The sequence below is a fragment of the Anabrus simplex genome, chromosome 2 (genome assembly GCF_040414725.1).
Source record: "Anabrus simplex isolate iqAnaSimp1 chromosome 2, ASM4041472v1, whole genome shotgun sequence".
Lineage (NCBI taxonomy): Eukaryota > Metazoa > Arthropoda > Insecta > Orthoptera > Tettigoniidae > Anabrus > Anabrus simplex.
The window spans coordinates 1,160,960,385-1,160,977,016 of NC_090266.1; the positions used below are offsets into that span (position 1 = coordinate 1,160,960,385).

Consider the following 16,632-nt stretch of genomic DNA (forward strand, 5'->3'; position numbering starts at 1 on the left):
CAAGTCTCGGAACTCACTGACGCTGGTGAGGCGCGTGACTCTGTCCCCCTTCCACTGGGACTGTAGCAGTCTGATTGTGCTGACCTCTGACAAAAAAAAAAAAAAAAACACATGGCGTTCAGCATTACTATTATTATTATTATTATTATTATTATTATTATTATTATTATTATTATTATTATTATTATTATTATTATTATTAGAGATGAAAATTATAGGCAATAAAAACAGTTAAAATAGGCAGGCATAATAGGCTCTTAAATTAGCTAAAATAGGCATTTAAATAGGCACTAACACATAAAATAGGCAACAAAATAGGCATGAAAAAATTTCTTATAATTTAATAACACACTCAATTACTATAAAAGGAATTTACAAGCAACTTTTCAATGTGTTCCGGTGACAATCTTGTTCTCCTCTTATGCTTAATGTTTTTGTTCTGAGAGAACGATCTCTCAACATCACATGTAGTGATTGGACAAAACTTCAATGAAGTCACTTCATCTGGTTTTATTTCCCTGACAGCGGCTGCCTTCCCAGAGGTTCGGTCAAAACTTCCCCTGACTTCTTCCACAATCCTAAATGACTCCACCAGGGGCATGCCACTCTTCTCCAACTTGGTGATTGCTCCCAGCAGCTTGTTGAAATTTGAAGATACTCCTGTTGATGCAGGGACATATTAGCTCCCAACATTGCAGTGCATAGGTCTGAAGAAAATAGTTGTTGGTCGCTGCCCAAAGTAGACTGGCAGAAATGCTGTGTTGATACAGATTTCTGTACTCATATCAGATGCATCGCAGTATTTCTAAGTTGATCTATGTGGTATTTTTCTCACATTTGATCTGAAAAATAACAAAATTGACATAAATTACATTGTCCCTATATCTTAAATTTCTACAGTTGGGCTAACTGGCAATAATGCTTAGTATATATCATGCATTTGTTTCATAAAAAAGACTATTAGAGATGATGTTTCTAGAAGTACAAAACTTTAAAATAGGTAGAAGGGAATTCATAATTTACATGGAAATATGTCCTCAGGGATTTTCACTTATAATTTGGCAGTATCGTGTCGAGTTCACCGGGTGAAAATTATAACAAAAAAGACGTGAAAGGATACCTGAGTAGCGTAGAGGAGAGATCCGTTCTTTATGTTTGCCAAGGACCCAACAAGCTGGCCCTAGCTGTATTCTTACTTATATATAAGAATGAAAATGAAGGCATTATAAATCTCAGATTTGTGAACATTTTATTTGTTTCTATTCGCCGGCTTTGGTCAGCCGGGTAAGCTGTCATGAAGACTATTTTCTGTTGCCTGCAATAGATCCTGCATAATGTGCGCCCACAAGGCCGCCACACTCGTTGAAAATTAAAAACCGCGTAATTTGAAACTCAATAATAATATAAGAGAATTTATTGGACTCCAACCTATTCAATACATTACAGGATGTTAACTTTTTTAGTTAAACATCGTTAAAATGGAGACATGTTTTGCCCCCCATGTGGGGCATCATCAGTCGTATCAAAGCACCTCAAAATTAAACCAGACGTCTGGTTGGAAATTATGAACATAATATGTAAGAAAGAATACATTAAAAAACACGTACAAGGTCCTATCTTAAACAAAATAACAATAGACTAGTTACACATAGTAAAATACGCTAGTGGTTTCTTAATATTAAAATGAGGCCATCATATGTACAGTATAACAATGAAAGTAATCAAAGTCTATATGATATTGAGTTCGAAGGTAGTTCTACGTAGTATATACAAATTTTGGCAAAATAAAATACAATTTACAATTACTGTACACTTATTTATTAATTGTTAAAATTAATGAGGTAAAACATTCCAATTTGTCTATTTGTGATTTGGCTCCAACCAAAATAATTCGCCCTAGGATTCATGAGGTAGTCAACTCCATTGGTCACTCTCTGTATGAATGGAGTGCAAACCTCTAGTCAACTAGGAAGAATCTAATGATGTTTTAACTATCTTCATTTGAAGCCGGTGTTGTTTTAACTCTGTCTTAGCACAGCCTCATTTTATAATCAACAAAAGCTGTTCACTTGCACTGTGCACTCCATTCATATAGAGAGTGACCAACGGAGTTGACTACCTCATGAATCCTAGGGCGAATTATTTTGGTTGGAGCCAAATCACAAATAGACAGATTGGAATGTTTTACCTCATTAATTTTAACAATTAATAAATAAGTGTACAGTAATTGTAAATTGTATTTTATTTTGCCAAAATTTGTATATACTACGTAGAACTACCTTCGAACTCAATATCATATAGACTTTGATTACTTTCATTGTTATACTGTACATATGATGGCCTCATTTTAATATTAAGAAACCACTAGCGTATTTTACTATGTGTAACTAGTCTATTGTTATTTTGTTTAAGATAGGACCTTGTACGTGTTTTTTAATGTATTCTTTCTTACATATTATGTTCATAATTTCCAACCAGACGTCTGGTTTAATTTTGAGGTGCTTTGATATGACTGATGATGCCCCACATGGGGGGCGAAACATGTCTCCATTTTAACGATGTTTAACTAAAAATGTTAACATCCTGTAATGTATTGAATAGGTTGGAGTCCAGTAAATTCTCTTATATTATTATTGAGATTCTTTCAATACGGAAAGTAAAATGATTTTCATTATTTGTAATAATTTGAAACTGTCGTGACTTGCGCCCATAACCTTATTTTACTGGGCGATTTGGCCTTACGTTTAGGGGCGCGCAGCTGTGAGCTCGCATCCGGAAGATAGTGGGTTCAAATCCCACTGTCAGCAGCCCTAAAGAAGATTTTCCATGGTTTCCCATTTTCACACCAGGCTAATGCTGGGGCTGTACCTTAATTAAGGCCACGGCTGCTTCCTTTCCACTCCTAGCCCTTTCCTATCCCATCGTCGCCATAAGACCTATCTGTGTTGGTGTGACGTAAAAAAAAAATATTTATTTTCGTCACAATTTAGCAAGACTCGAGAGGGGATGTTAGAGGCTTGTTAACCTGGGAGCTTACGCTCCTCTGACTCTCTTTGCTTCCCTCCCCACCCCCGCAAGCATAATGGTTACTAACCGGACCTCACCAATCCAGACCAACGGTCTGTTCACTGGCTTGTTCTTGTAAAGATAGTCTTGGCAACTTTGTAAAACACGCTGTGGCATCGTCCTAGCCGGGCTACATTGGATCTGCAACCTATGTTTCGCAAAGGCTTAGCGGAAGTGTAATAGAACTCCCGATTTTTTTTTTGATTTTTTTTTTTGAGAGTTTTAAAAATTGCATTTCAGTTGTAAATCTCTTTATTTTCACAGGAAATGAATCACAGTTCAAAATACCGATTTAATTTTAATCCATTCTGTGACAAGAGACCACCAATGTTCTAACTCCTCGTTCAATAATTTATTGATTATTTGCATTTTAGCGATTATTATTATTATTATTATTATTATTATTATTATTATTATTATTATTATTATTATTATTATTATTATTATTATTATTATTATTATTATTATTATTATTAGCGTATGATGTGTACATGACAATCAAAATATACAAATATAATACAAAATGTACAAATATACAAGTTGGTGACAGCATCAGGACTTCACTTTTATATTTTAATGTCCAAATTTTTTATCCATGTAATCACTTCTGGTGTTACTTCAAAAAATTCCTCCACAGAGCCAGGAAATGCACGTACGGGGCACTCTTGAACTATGTGCTTGATAGACTGCACTTGAGCACCACAGTCACAGCAGGGAGAATCTACCCATCCCCACAGATGTAAGGCTGCACCAGTCCTACCGACACAACATCGGATCCTGTTCAGGGTTGACCAAACAGCACGGGGCAGATTAAAGCCAGCCAGTTTCATGTTGGAGTCGGAGATATCACATAAGCCACTGGGTGATGACATCCTCCACTCTTCTCTCCAGGCATTCCTGGGATTGAACCGAAGACATGAGAGGTCCAAAGCTGTCTTCCACGCTGGTTTTCTTGACTTCAGCCTAGTTGTAGTGTGCTGCTTTATATCCTGGTGTATAGGAAGGGCCTCATTCTTCACTATTCTGCACCATAAGCTATTAAGTGCTTGTTGTCTCCTTATACGAGGGGGAGAGATGTTGCAAAGGACAGGTAACCATTGCACTGGAGTTGAGTACAGCGTGCCGGATACAATACTCATAGCCTGGCAAAGTTGGATATCAATTAGATTGCAGTGAGAGCTATTTAACCATATTCCGGCACAATACTCAGCTGTAGAATACACCATGGCCAAGGCAGTAGTTCGCAAAGTATTGGCGTCAGCTCCCCATGAAGTTCCAGCTAACTTGCTCAGCAGGTTATTCCGAGTCTTAAGTTTGGCGGCTGTTTTTTCTATGTGACTTCGGTATGTCGGTGATCTGTCTAATGTTACACCTAGGTATTTTGGTGTACTATTGTATTTCAAAAGTTGATTCCTGAACCGTATCCTAGGTTGATAAGTAGCCTCTAAGTTGTTGAGATGGAATGCGGCTGCTTCCGTCTTCGAAGGACTTGGCTGAAGTCTCCACTTCCTAAAGTATTCATCCATCACCCGTAGATCTTCAGACAGTATATCCTCAGCCTCCTTGAAAGTAGATCTCTGTACTGTTAGGTTTATATCGTCGGCATAAATGAATTTCCGAGCTGTAGTTTCTGGGATATCATGGATGTACAAATTGAACAGTATAGGGGCTAAGACTGAACCCTGTGGTAAGCCGTTATTCAATTTGTGCAATCTACTCCTGGAATTTTCAGAGAATACCTGGAATAATCGATTACTCAATACATTATCAATGAGAGTAATCACCTTAAGACAAGGTACAATCTTGATGAGCTTCAGGAGGAGACCCTCTCTCCAGACAGTATCATAGGCCGCTGACAGATCAAGGAAGACAGAAACATTTTTAAATTTCTTCTCAAAACCAATCTCCAGATATGATGTTAAGGCAAGGACTTGGTCACTACAGTCTCGCTTGGGGCGGAACCCAGCTTGCTCTATTGGGATCAGATGTTCAATTGCAGGAGCTATCCTGTTCAGAATTAGCCTTTCCAGTAGTTTATATGTAACACACAATAGCGAAATTGGCCTGTAGCTCTGGGGTAGAGAAGGGTCCTTTCCTGGCTTCAATATCGAGATGATTTTGGTTCTCTTAAATACTGGGGGTACATGTCCAGTGTGCAGTATACTGCTAAAGAAGGACGCCAGCCAGCGTACAGTTGCGGGGCCACAGTTCTTCAGTAGCTCTGGACATACACCGTCAAATTCAGCTGCTTTACCGTTCTGGAGGGACTTCAGGCCATGTTGTACTTCCTCTGGAGAAAGTGGACGAGAGTAGATGGTATGAGGTTCAGCTTCTTGTCTTAACCGCTTGAGCTCAGATCGAATTTTTCTGCTGTATTTCTTATCTTTCATGGGCCTGGATGAGGAGACAATGTAGTTGGCAATGTTCTCTAAGTTTATAGATCTTCGTTTTCTTGCTGGCTTGTTTGAAGAGTCCAATTTTCGGATAAGAGACCAAGCTTTCCGGCTTGAGTGAGTAAAGCTGAGCCCTTCAACAGTTTTGTTCCACTTTTCTTTCCTGCCACTGTCCAAGGATGCCAGCAGTTCGGTAGCTTTCTCATGACTGTTGTCTTGTTTGTACTCTTTGTATATACGGCTAGTTTCCTCACCCCACCCAGGTATGTAATCTTTATGGAATCCTCTCGGAATACTTCGCTTAGCAGCAGCTTTGATTAGTCCCACGAAACGGACGTAGTTCTCAGGAGATGGTCTTACCCATCGTATGTTAGCATCAGTGTACGAGGAGTACAGTTTCCAGTCAGCTTTCTGAAAATTCCACCGAGCTTTAGGTATTGATCTAATTATTGGGATTTGCAGGCCGATTTTATAGATTATGGGCCTGTGTTGGCTTCGTGGGAAATCGTTCAGTACTTGCCTTTGTGTTTGTGAAGATTGGGTCATTAGTCCATGTGACATAAAACACAAGTCTGGAGAATAATCATGATCCCATCGTGCTGAATGGAATGTACCTTTGTCCTTGGCATCATACACCAGTGTCAGGTTATTATTGTCTATCCATTACAATAGCCTATCACCATTCTCATCGCTATCCTCATACCCCCATAATGTATGATGGCTGTTCAAGTCACCTAGGATAACACTATTTTCGGTGGGTTTTAGTGTGATAGGGTCTGGCCAGTTAACCATTGGTGGTTTGTAAACATTTGTGATAGTAATATTTTGAACCTTGACAGATGTGGTGAAGATATTATGCATGGAGTCTGGTGGCAGAACTTCATATTTGTCAATATTGTTCTTCATATAGATGGCGATGCCATATTTAGGGTGGTGGAGTCCAGTAGTTAGTTTGTACCCAGGTATTTTCCGCCTGGTAAGCAATTGATGTTCATCTTCACAATGAGTTTCCTGTAGCACCAGAATATCAACAGAATGATCCAGAAGTATCTTGGATAAGTATTAACTTTTGGCTCTACTTATACCCTCAATGTTTAGTTGACAGATGGTATGTATGTACACGCATCACGAGAAAACGGCTGAAGAGAATTTAATGAAAATCGGAATGTAAAGTCGGGTGATGAACTGCTACAATCTAGGCTATAAATTATTTTAATCACGCTGAATGAAATGGTAGTTTAGGTGAAGGCCTGAAATTTAATTCTCAAATATTTATGTTATTAGTGGTCGTGTCTTAATGAAAATCGCTAGACAAAGATGGGAAATAATTCGCTACAATATAGGCTATACATGCTGAGAAAAAAAAAAAAAAAATTAATTGACCGGGCGAGTTGGCCGTGCGCGTAGAGGCTGTGAGCTTGCATCCGGGAGATAGTAGGTTCGAATCCCACTATCGGCAGCCCTGAAGATGGTTTTCCGTGGTTTCCCATTTTCACACCAGGCAAATGCTGGGGCTGTACCTTAATTAAGGCCACGGCCGCTTCCTTCCACCTCCTAGGCCTTTCCTATCCCATCGTCGCCATAAGACCTATCTGAGTCGGTGCGACGTAAAGCCCCTAGCAAAAAAAAAAAAAAAAAATTTAATTGTCAAATATTTATTTTATTAGTGGTCGTATCTTCACGAAAATTGGTATGCAAACTCGGGGAATAGGTCGCTATAATCTAGGCTATCAATAATGTTATTCGCAGTGAGTGAAATGGTAGTTTAGGGGAAGGCCTGAAATGTAATCTATATATATAAAATAAGAGTTTTGTCTGTACATTGCTCAGAATTTGAAAAGAATGGTGTTTCTGTATCGGCAATGTCCACAGTAACAAGAAAATGCATTTTTTACTTTTCCGTAATGTCTGTCTGTCTGTCTGTCTGTCTGTCTGTCTGTCTGTCTGTCTGTCTGTCTGTCTGTCTGTCTGTCTGTCTGTCTGTCTGTCTGTCTGTCTGTCTGTCTGTCTGTACCCGCATTAATAGAAAACGGCTGAAGAGAATTAAATGAAAATCGGTATGTAATGTCGGGTGATGAACCACTGCAATCTAGGCTACAAATTATTTTATTCACGTTGAGTGAAATGGTAGTTTAGGGGAAGGCCTGGAATGTAATTCTCAAATAAGTTATTTATGTTATTAGTGGTCGTATCGATAAATACTACATAAGTAACATAACTTTAGTTATGTCATTAGTTAGTAGTAGTTATTAAATTTCCGATCACTTATGTCTTATACATTGTTACCGTACCGCATATAATCAGAGATATTCATGAATTTGTATTTTTGTTACTAAGTCCATATCAGTGCCGAGTCACAAGAAAATGGGTAAACAGAATTTAGTGAAAATCGGTATGTAAAGTCTGAGAATAAGGAACTACAGTCTACGATATAAATAATTTTGTAGGACACCCTAATATCACAGAGTCGAAAGAAAACTAATGTGAAGGCCTGCGATATAGAAAGCTCATAAACTTTATCAACAATAACATTACATTGACCATTGTTTGTTATGATGTGCTTTTTGTCTTCTGTTTCCTCTCATCCCCGATAGATAGGATTACTGTAGCGTACCGAGGTTTTTTTAATTTGTTTGACTTCGCACCGACACAGGTAGGTCTTATAGCGACGATGGGATAGGAAATGAATAGTGGTGTGAAGGAAGCGGCCTTGGCTTTAAGGTACAGCCTGGTGTGACTGGTGTGAAAATGGGAAACCATGGAATACCATCTTCAGGGTTAGATCAAAAATCAGATCAAAAATTAGATGGATGGCTTTTCCGGCGTTTGCTCTATTAAGAATCTAATTCCCTCCATGGGAACTTAGAATTTCCATCTTCAGGGTTGCCGGCAGTGCGGTTCGAATCCACTATCTCCCGGATGCAAGCTCACAGCTGCGCGCCCCTAACCACACGGGCAACTCGCTTGGTCGTACCGACTGTAACAGCCTACTTGTATATTGGCGGGAAGTAGCTGGGGAATACGATAACTTTCTTCTTTAGCATGCCATTCCTCTGGTTCGTACATTTCCTGATATATCTGGTACGTAACACACTGGTTCATCATAGTATTCGAGCTATTCAATCCCTACACTGAGGCACTGATTGGAATGAGTAGTGTGTATATTTAACGGAATAATGACAGAGGAGTGTTCACGGCAGTCTGCGACCTGGTTAATCCATCTCTGGAACTTTGGACTCTTAGATCGGCACCGTAGTACTGTTCGTTGAAAGTGAAAAAGTGTGCGATTTTTCATTTGATCGAGTATTTTATATGATAACATTGCTTTCGATCGCTACATTCCTACTGACGTTTTTGTAATGACCTATGTTGAATTCAGTTAGGAAAACCACCAAGTCAATCTGTCTGAGAATCCCATAGCGAAGCACGGGTACATCAGCTAGTGAATAAATAAAGTTAAATACCTAGGTGAAATAATTCAGATTAATGGACTCGACAAGGAAGCAAACAGATCAAGAGCAAGAAAACTGGAACTAGCTTACCAACTCACTGAAGATAAGAAGAATCTCTTTAAGAAAAACTAAAATGAACCACTACAACAAGGTAATCAAACCAGAGAGTCTGTATGTCACAGAATGCATGTTCTCTCTGAAAAGTGGTAAAATAGAAGAGATAGAGAAGAGGAAAGGAAAATATTGAAGAAAGTATGGGAACCAGGAAGGAGAGTTTAGGCATAGGAGGAATAAAGGTCTGTAAAAGGACAAAGAAAACGAAAGGATGTCAGACACAATCAGAAAGAGCAGAATTGAATGGTTTGGTCAGATGGGGATGGATAACAGCAGATTGACAAAACTAGTGTTTAACCATGTTTACAAGAGCAAGAATGGCAACAAGCGGATCCAAGGAGTAAAACATGATATGACAGAGATTGGAATAACAGACGATATAATATGAGATGGAACAGCTTTTTATTTCAAGGGTTTCCAGGAGAAGGAAAGGGGAAAGGTAAACATCTGGACACAAGATAGGAGGAAACAGCAAAGTGAAAGGATGACGAACTATTGGAAGTCAAGAAAAGGAGGGTCAAGATGAATGAACAGGGTTACTTTCCATGGTCCTTTGATGGCAAGATTCAAAAAGAAGGAAATAAATAAATAAATAAATAAATAAATAAATGAATTATATACACAGTAATCTACAATTGATCCTTCGAATGGTATCAATACTAAACTCATTCCACTTCATACACTATTCACAACAGCATAACAACAACACAACTCAATCCCCACTCTGGCTGTACTGCTGTGTATATACATTTCCAGATACTTCCAGGTTTGTCACAACATCTTGCAACCACAAAATATCTGGAAAGTTCTAGAATAAATATACAGATGTCCATGGTACGTTATTATTCCAGAGTTCTCGTAAATCAGCATGTCTTTGGTAATTTATTGCTCTGGAGTTCTCTCGAATTAGCACAAACACACCTACAAGTTTCCCAAACATACGTGAAACACATATGAAAGATTGTTTACAAGTTATACATGTAAGCTAACCTAATCCCCACTATAACTTGAAACAATTTTTCACTTCTCATTGACACTTCCTAGGTCATAAATTGTATCTTGGCTCTGTGTCGTCATCCATCGTGGCTCTTAGGTTCATCTCCTCCTCTTGTTCATTGAGTTTGGTTTCCTCCTTGTTATGATGGGATTCCTCCATGTCTGGGGCTGTCGGTGCCATACAGTTATCGGCCTCCATTCCAGCTGGAACATATTCCCTCATTGCGTTCAGCTCGCTCTGGACTCGTAGGGGTTGTTTCAACCTGCTGCGATGGCCTTGACTGAAGGGGTGGTCTTCAGGAAGTACACCACATGACCCAGGCGTTTATCCTCTTCGATGGACCCAATCGACTTCAAAGCAAGGCCTTCATGGAGTAAGCCAATCTTGCTACTAACTGGTTGATAATGGTGCAGTAGCTGTTGGCCTGGTAGGAAGAACTGGTCTTCTTCAGCATCTAGTGCCTTGGCCTGGGTAAATGTAATCTTTTCAGCCAACGCATGATTTCTCTGGTTATCCTGCTGCTGATTGTGCTGCTATTCAGTGAGAGAGACAGCTGTCCCTTCTTGACCACAGCTGGTAGATGATAGAATGTCCCAGACCAAGGAACAGTTCTACTGAGAAGGATCCATTGACATGGTTGATACATCTTCATAAGGCAAAGAGTGAATGTGGTACCTGACGGTCCCACAGTTCGTGTTCTTTGTCTACTAGATGAATCCATAACATCCTCTTCAGCTCTTGGTTCCGTCATTTCATTGTGTTGACCCTCATGTTGTAGATGGGGGTGGTCCAGTGCTCCACACCCCAATTGTTCATCATCTGCTGTCACTTCTTTAATGTGAACTGGCTCCCATTATCTGACAGGATGCACTGTTGATAGCCGTAGTAGCCGAATACCTTGATCTGCAGAAGGCTGGTGATCTATCCCATTGTTGCTTCTGGTATGAAGGCTTCTACCCATTTATTGAAGAGATCAGTGACTGCCAGTCTTGATCCTGGGTATTATGGTGTATGCGCCTGTCACGTCAAGGGCTACGACCTCCCAAGTACGTTGTTGTTGTGAGGAAATGAGAAAAAAAAATCATTTGTTGAAAGTATGTAAAGAAACTGTAGTGGTTAAAAGAAAATTGTTGACTATTAGTGTTAAGCCAGGAAGAGAAGGATATTAAAATTATAGGATGGATGAAGAATGAATGGAACAACCCTAGTAAGTACTTAGCGGTAGCTAGAAATATGTGTAAGAAAGTTACAGAAAAGAAGTAGTTGTAGTCATTTAAGTAAGGAGGGTGATTGTAGTAGTAAGTGATAAAAGTTATGTGCACAGTTACTCAGGCATTTGGAGAGACAGGGTTATGCCCACAGCTAGTGGAATATCTGTAGCTGGGGGAGTAGAGTATTATGTGTGCAAATAAGCAAATAATGTGCAAACTGTTGAGATATGGGTATTAGGTGACAGTGTGGTCTCCCCCGCTGCTGATAATCCATGGCGGGGAGGGAGGAGTGGTATATGCATAGGGGCGACAGCAGGGAGAGGTGGGGATTCCCTCAGTAGCTACTGGTCAACCATAGCGGGGAGGGAGAGATCTCCATTTGGCTTGAGTTCATGATCATGCTAACGTTTTCATTTATATTCAGCTCACACGTAGGCTCTCAGGCAACAGTTCGTTTGTGGAGAGGGAGGCTTTCCCTCTGGTTGGTAGTTATCTGTGACTGGGGCGGGGTAGAGTTCTCTTTTGCACCCATGTAGGCATATACACATAAGGATATACTATGTAGATTTATATCGGAGGAAACTCTCTGTATAGATTTCTGGAAATAAATATATTTTATTTACGCAAACATTGATATTAGCACATTTAAACAGTTTTGTATCAGCCCCCTTATGCATTACCACAGCTGACTTGTTGCGTGACTAAGCACTGTGCCACTGTCGCACAGCGCCGCAAGGATTTAAAGGCTGTACAGTGTTGCAATGTTGTCGTGCAAGAATTGCCTGAAATACTAAATATTTGGTTCTAATATTGATTGACTTTTACAAAATATATTAATATAACTCTTAAAAATGAATTTCTTCTTACTTTTGTCTCTCTGGTTATGCCAGTAACGTATCATACACGGCTGCACTTCATATTTATATCTCACCACTCACATCCATTTCCTGCAGCCTATTCATATTCAACTTAAAGGATGCTGTTAAACTTTTTTCTTGCTCATTTTCACTCTTGGTTGTGTACTGGACGCTTCCTAATTATACACTGCACGCAGCCGCACAGGATGCAGAGCTTGGAAGCGGGAAGGGCATTGAAAAATCTAGGGTAGTAGGAGAGAGTAGCCGAAACCAAGGCCAATGCATGTGAATGTGTTATGTAGTGGAACAATCCCTTTCTATCTTTATGTGATAGATGTGGATGTAAAATATTGAGACTGCCGGGCTGAATGGCTCAGACGGTTGAGGTGCTGGCCTTCCGACTCCAACTTGGCAGGTTCGATCCTGGCTCAGTGCGGTGGTATCTGAAGGTGCTCAAATATGTCATCCTCGTGTCAGTAGATTTACTGGCACATAAAAGAACTCCTGCCATACTAAATTCCGGCACCTTGACGTCTCCAAAAACCGTAAAAGTAGTTAGTGGGATGTAAAGCAAATAACATTATTAACATTATTAAAATATTGAGAGTTATTTTTAGTAAGCTTTCATTCCGTACCCTAAAGGGGTCTTATAGAGTATCTCTCAAGACCAAGGAGAGGTGATTTTAGGTGCATAGGAGGTGAGAGGGTAGCAGCCGTGCCCTATGAAAGGATGTATTCCAGCATTTGTCGTAGTGCTAGAGAATGGAAAACCATTCTCAGGACAGCCAACGGTGAGGAACAGCCCCCCAGCCTCCGAAATGTACAGCTGCAAGGCTAGTAAAGCCACTGTTATACCGAAGCCTATGCTACTTGTTGTATTGATTACATTCTGTATAATATATTAATTGCAATATTCTGATCTACTGCCCTCATATAAGAGAACCTGATGTTGTTGTCCTTTACATACTGTTGCTCTTTAGATAATAAATTACAATTCACAGTCTTATCTGTAGTCAACAGTAACCATTGTAAATGTCAAAAAATGACCATTATTTACTTTATCAAGTTCCTACCTCCCACTGGAACATGGATAGCACATTTAAGACCCAATTTGAAATTTTTTTGGGGGTCAATAATTATTTGTGCAGCGTAAGAGTTGAATATGGAATTAATGTTCTGAGGAATTGACATTTTTCTTTATTGATGTGATCATATTGATACAGATGATACAGTAAGTTGAAAAAGATCCTATTGAGATTAATCCATGGTAGCTCCTGAAACATTTAATCAAAATAAACTTCAGTATCTCCCAATCTGAGCAAAATTTGGTCACCAATTTTGTAAAATTAAAGAGTGTTTCTTTTCTGTCAAAATAGAAGTGTTTCATGGAAAGATGACATTGTTTGGTTTGTTGTTCACTTGATCAACCGATACCAATGAATATGCCTTGTACAGATACAAGGTGCAAATGTTATTGGCTTTGTCAAATACCGGGCGAGTTGGCCATGCGTGTAGAGGCGCGTGGCTGTGAGCTTGCATCCGGGAGATAGTAGGTTCGAATCCCACTATCGGCAGCCCTGAAAATGGTTTTCCGTGGTTTCCCATTTTCACACCAGGCAAATGCTGGGGCTGTACCTAAATTAAGGCCAGGGCCGCTTCCTTCCAACTCCTAGGCCTTTCCTATCCCATCGTCGCCATAAGACCTATCTGTGTCGGTGCGACGTAAAGCCCCCTAGCTTTGTCAATTTGATTTAGGATGCCAACAATTCTTGGTATTGGGTATTGACCATAGTGAAATTCTGTGTCCTATCTAATGTGAGTAGGTGATCTGATGTTTGTCATGTTTCCAGGAGTTTTCACCCGATATCATATTGGTATCTGCTGGATTTGATGCTGCTGCTGGACATGCTGCTCCTCTTGGGGGTTATAAAGTATCACCTGCATGTTTTGGCTATATGACTCAGCAGTTACTCCAGCTGGCAAATGGGAAGGTAAGTTAGTGGAAATTTATTGCCCTTTTGTCTGTTAAGTAACACTAGTGACCTGCCCACAGCTTTGTAAGGAGCAATTTTGAATTTATGGTGATTGGCCTTACAAGATTTAATTGTAGACAATATGTTGTTTTCTTCCTGTACGTAGTTCAGTGTGGCGCTTTTCCCAGGGTCTTCTGGCTATCTGCCTGTTAGCTCACTCCTGTTTCTCCATGCAGTATTTAAACCATTCGTGTCCTTTCACTGAAACTATGATAACTTGTAAACCGATTGTGCAAATGATATACTGTAAAGTGTATTTTTATTTTAATAATATTGTTGAGGTGAATAAACAATTTATTTTGATAGGGCCAATGACCTAGCTGTTAGGCCCCTTTAAACAACAAACATCATAAGTTATTTTGGTAAGGATTATGCGATTAATCTCAAAACATGATATCTAATTTTAACCCATGAACGCCTTGTGTTGCATATGTGTAACGGCGTGCCGGTGCTCTTTTCTTTCAATGTATGAAGTTGTTTTCCAGTAAACGAATGAAAATTGCGCGCTTATTCGGTATAGGGAAGTGTTGAGGTAAATTCATCGGAGTTTGTATGTAGCACGATTCCTTTTACAATTAATAACTCGTGGGCGAGTGAGATCCACATATTCCCGGCGTTGCATATTCGCAACGCTAGGCGGATTCGTTGTCAAATCACATCCTCATGTACCAATTTGTTATTGAAGGGTTTGTTATTGACGTAACAATCCTTCGTTGCTGTGCATGCAATTCAAACTCTTATACTAGTTTTGTGGTGCATATTATCTGGTCAAGAGGTTTTCCAGGGCAGATAAGAAAGTCATCATGGTAGAATGCCCTGTACTATTAGGAATTTATAATACATGTATGGGAGGAACAGATCTCGTGGACGAGAGCGTCAACAGATTCTGTGTGGCAGTTAGGAGCAAAAAATGGTGGTGGGCAATTTTTTCCTGGATTTTAGACGTCAGCCTGCAAAATGCTTGGTACCTCAGCAACATGTCACGGCCTAAAATGACGCAGCTTCAGTTCAAGCGGGAAGTGGCGCAATACTACATCAAATCCTACGGACACGGAGCCCAGGAGAGCGGAGCGCCAATCGCTCTCGCGCACGGGGGAAGGTCGCGTACATGAAGTTGTACGGTACGACGGGTGAGACCATCTTGTGATGTATATCCCAGATAATAAAAGAAGATGGTGTGCAAACGAGAAATGCTCTAGCATAGTCCGTACAGGGTGTGTAAATTGTGACGTTGGGCTCTGCATAAGTTGCTTAACACGTTCGCGGCCGCTCGGATATCGGCAACAATTACTGTGGTACCGTATTACTTTTTTTGCTTAAAGGACTTCATTTCTGTGTCCGTATGCATTTTAGATTATTATTTTAATTATTTCAATATTATTTATGTGCATACGAGCCATGACGCACACGCTGCGTCAGCGGCACTACCAATGAGTTTTTCGCCTTCGGTGCCGTTTGACGCAGCATGTGCGTCATCACTGGTAATGAAGTGAAACGAGGAAAATAATGTTTTGTTCGAATGTAGAACTTCTTAACAGAAAAATAAGTTTTTGAACATTTCACACGAAGATACTGTGCAGTAGAATCTTATTACTGCTGTGTGAACAATGCATACTTACATTAGGCCTAGGCCTACTCCATAAGCTGTAAAATGTAACTAGTCAGTACAGTGTGCTACATTTCAGTGACATCTCCTCGCAAAAATTACCCTTCTGCAAATGCGTTACATTCAGTTACAATGTTATTCAGCAAGTTGTCATCTGCAAGCAAGCAAAAATAATCAATAGGTTTCACGTCACTTGGCAGTGGAACCTTCATTTCCGGCCGACCAATAAAGTTTATTTTTTTCATTGAGGACGAATCTGAACTCCAAGAAATTACCCCTGAAATATTGCACATATTATTTGGTGGGAGATTAGGAGATGAGATATTACTTACTTCTTCCTCATCTTCTGTAATGTGAGAACAGGGAGTAGACACTCGACACGCACATCCGCGATTACGATTCTCAGTCAGGTGGCTACAGTCACTTTTCACACTGTCATCACTGTCGTCACTATCAATGCTGTCACTGTCACTGGCGTTTAGGAGAGCTTCCAGACTATCATCATTAATTGCAGATCGCCTGTTTATCCCGCTAAGACTCTGACACTTCACTGTTCTCTCTTGACATCGCAGAATGGTATGCCGAATTGTAATGGCTACAGAGATTGTACCTAACAATTGATCTGATGCCCGGATGGCACATATATTTAACAACACCTTAACAATGCACAGATGAGAGGTCTGTTTGTTTACATACATATTGGCGGAAATACGAACTTTAATGTTTGGCGCGGAGTGTGACGCATGTGTGTCGTCATCGGCACTGAGTAGAAGTGGAGTCATGACGCATATGTGTCGTCATCGGCCGCGAACGTGTTAATTCCGTTCCACATAAAGGGACATACAGATCACTGAGTCTTCAGAGAAACCCACAGCAAATGATCACACCAGTAAACTGAAGAAT

At 40.0% G+C, this 16,632-nt stretch overlaps 1 protein-coding gene across 5 annotated transcripts in view; it reads left to right on the forward strand.

The window, feature by feature from the left end:
• The window catches only part of HDAC4 (histone deacetylase 4), a 1,180,658-nt gene that overhangs the window by 1,147,304 nt on the left and 16,722 nt on the right, over positions 1-16,632 (forward strand). For all 5 annotated transcript variants that reach the window (XM_068226410.1, XM_068226411.1, XM_067142123.2 and 2 more), the window contains one exon: positions 13,941-14,081. In XM_068226410.1, the coding sequence (XP_068082511.1) occupies positions 13,941-14,081 (141 nt within the window). The remainder of the gene's footprint in view (positions 1-13,940; positions 14,082-16,632) is intronic.